Source organism: Parus major, chromosome 5 (genome assembly GCF_001522545.3).
Source record: "Parus major isolate Abel chromosome 5, Parus_major1.1, whole genome shotgun sequence".
Lineage (NCBI taxonomy): Eukaryota > Metazoa > Chordata > Aves > Passeriformes > Paridae > Parus > Parus major.
The window spans coordinates 8,972,250-8,974,240 of record NC_031774.1 but is presented as its reverse complement, the minus strand read 5'-3'; the positions used below and the strand labels follow the sequence as shown (position 1 = coordinate 8,974,240).

General features: G+C 56.1%; 1 protein-coding gene across 1 annotated transcript in view; it reads left to right on the top strand.

Moving 5' to 3' along the window:
• DKK3 (dickkopf WNT signaling pathway inhibitor 3) overlaps nucleotides 1–1,991 on the top strand; it is a 14,392-nt gene that overhangs the window by 9,213 nt on the left and 3,188 nt on the right. The window contains exons 4-5 of the mRNA XM_019006989.2: nucleotides 254–346; nucleotides 1,873–1,991. The exon at nucleotides 1,873–1,991 is cut by the window's right edge and continues 2 nt beyond it. Coding sequence (XP_018862534.1) covers nucleotides 254–346; nucleotides 1,873–1,991 — 212 coding nt within the window. The remainder of the gene's footprint in view (nucleotides 1–253; nucleotides 347–1,872) is intronic.

Sequence of the window (1,991 nt, the reverse complement as noted above, 5' to 3'; positions counted from 1 at the left end):
CCCAGCTGTGCCCAGCTGTGCTCAGGTGTGTCCCAGGTGTGTCCCAGCTGTGCCCAGCTGTGCTCAGGTGTGTCCCTGCCTGTGCCAGAGGTTTGGGAAGGGTCGGGGAGGGATCAGCACTCTGCTGCAGAGCTGTGCAGCCCCTGGAGCTGGCTGTGCTGGTTCCCAAGTAAGAAATGGGAGCAGTGAAGAGCCCCTGGGGTCTCAAGGAGCAGCAGGAGTTTGGCCAAGCTCGCTCTGCTCCTTTCCCCAGGAGTGCATCATTGACGAGGACTGCGAGGCAGGGAAGTTCTGCCTCTTCTCCCCCTCGGAGTACCGATGTCAGCTCTGCAAGCCCCAGCACACGGTAAGTCCTGGGCGAGGGGGATTCCAGGGGATCTTCACGAGCTCTGCAAGGTACTGCTAATGGCAACGAGACAAAATTGACAGAAAAGAAACTGCAAAACTTTCTGCACCAGGGTAAAAATACTTTCTTCTTAGCGTGGGGTAATTAAAACCCGGGCCTGGGGCTGCCCAACACCTTCCCCCTCCACCTTTCCCTGCAGCTCCCAGCAGAACACCTGTAGGAGCAGGAAAGTGCAATCTGGGTCCTGGCTGCTCTTGTGTGGGGTCAATTCCCCGAGCTGGAACCTGCCCAGTCACACAGCATTTCCCCTGAATTGGCAGCTCCCAGCAGTGCCAGTGTAGTCCTGCCCCTCTCCCCGTGTTAAACACTGCCTGTGGGATCTGCTGGGAAGGAAATCCAGAGTTTGTGTGGCTGCCCAGACAGGGAAAAGCTGCTGAGAGGCTGCTCTGCTACGACTCCTTAACATTGTTAATCAAACTACCAAAAAAAGGGAGCCAAGTGACACACATGGCTTTTATTGGGTTGATTTCTGAGGCGTGTGTAGTTGGAACACTGAGACAATTGTTGTACAAAGTGACCTTTAGCATTTCTGATTTGCAAAGAGATTTGTTTTTCAGAGAGATTTTCTCAAAGGTTCTTGGTTACCAACGGGGTCTGGTTCTAATTACAACTAAAAAATGGATTTTAGTCAGACTTTATTTTTTTTTTTTGTTGCTTTGCTCTTTGAAAACAAATCTCCTGAACAAATTGTAAATTCCTGCCTGCGTTTGTCAATGGAAAAGATCAGTAATGTCCTCTGTTGATGACGTTTCAGTTATTAATTTCTGTTTCCCTGATTGCAGAAGAGAGGGCCCCAGGGAGAGCTTGGAGCAGCATTTCAGTGCTGAGGGGGCTGCAGGAGAGCTGGGGAGGGACATTCTGCAAGCCTGGAGTGACAGGATAAGGGGAAATGGCTTTAAATGGGGGGAGAGGAGGGTTAGAGGGGATATTGGGCAGGAATTGCCCCCTGGGAGGGTGGGGAGAGGCCAGGCTGGAATTCCCAGTGAAGCTGCAGCAGGGCTGGATGGAGCAGTGCCCAGGGCAGGGCAGGGTTTGAGGGGTACCCAGGACAGGGCAGAGTTTGAGGGGTACCCAGGGCAGAGTTGGATGGGTACCCAGAGCAGGGTTTGAGGGGTGTCCAGGGCAGGGTTTGAGGGGTGTCCAGGGCAGGGTTTGAGGGGTGTCCAGGGCAGGGTTTGAGGGGTACCCAGGGCAGGGCTGGATGGAGCAGTGTCCAGGGCAGGGCAGGGTTTGAGGGGTACCCAGTGCAAGGTTTGAGGGGTGTCCAGGACAGGGTTTGAGGGGTGTCCAGGACAGGGATAGATGGGCTCTGCTGCTCTGTCCCTGTGCCCGTAGCTCCGGGTGTGCTCAGCCCAGAGAACGGGCAGTTGTGCCGGATCTCTGCTCCGGGGTCATTTGGGTCCCTGGGGCTGCGGGAGCCGCCCGGAGCCCTCCGGAGCCCCTTTCTGAGCAGGTTTTTCCCGCAGCGCTGCTCTCGGGATGCCGAGTGCTGCGGGGAGCAGCTGTGCCGGTGGGGCCGCTGCAGCAGCACCGCGAGCAGGGGAGAGAACGGCACCATCTGTGAGAGACAGCAGGACTGCAGCCC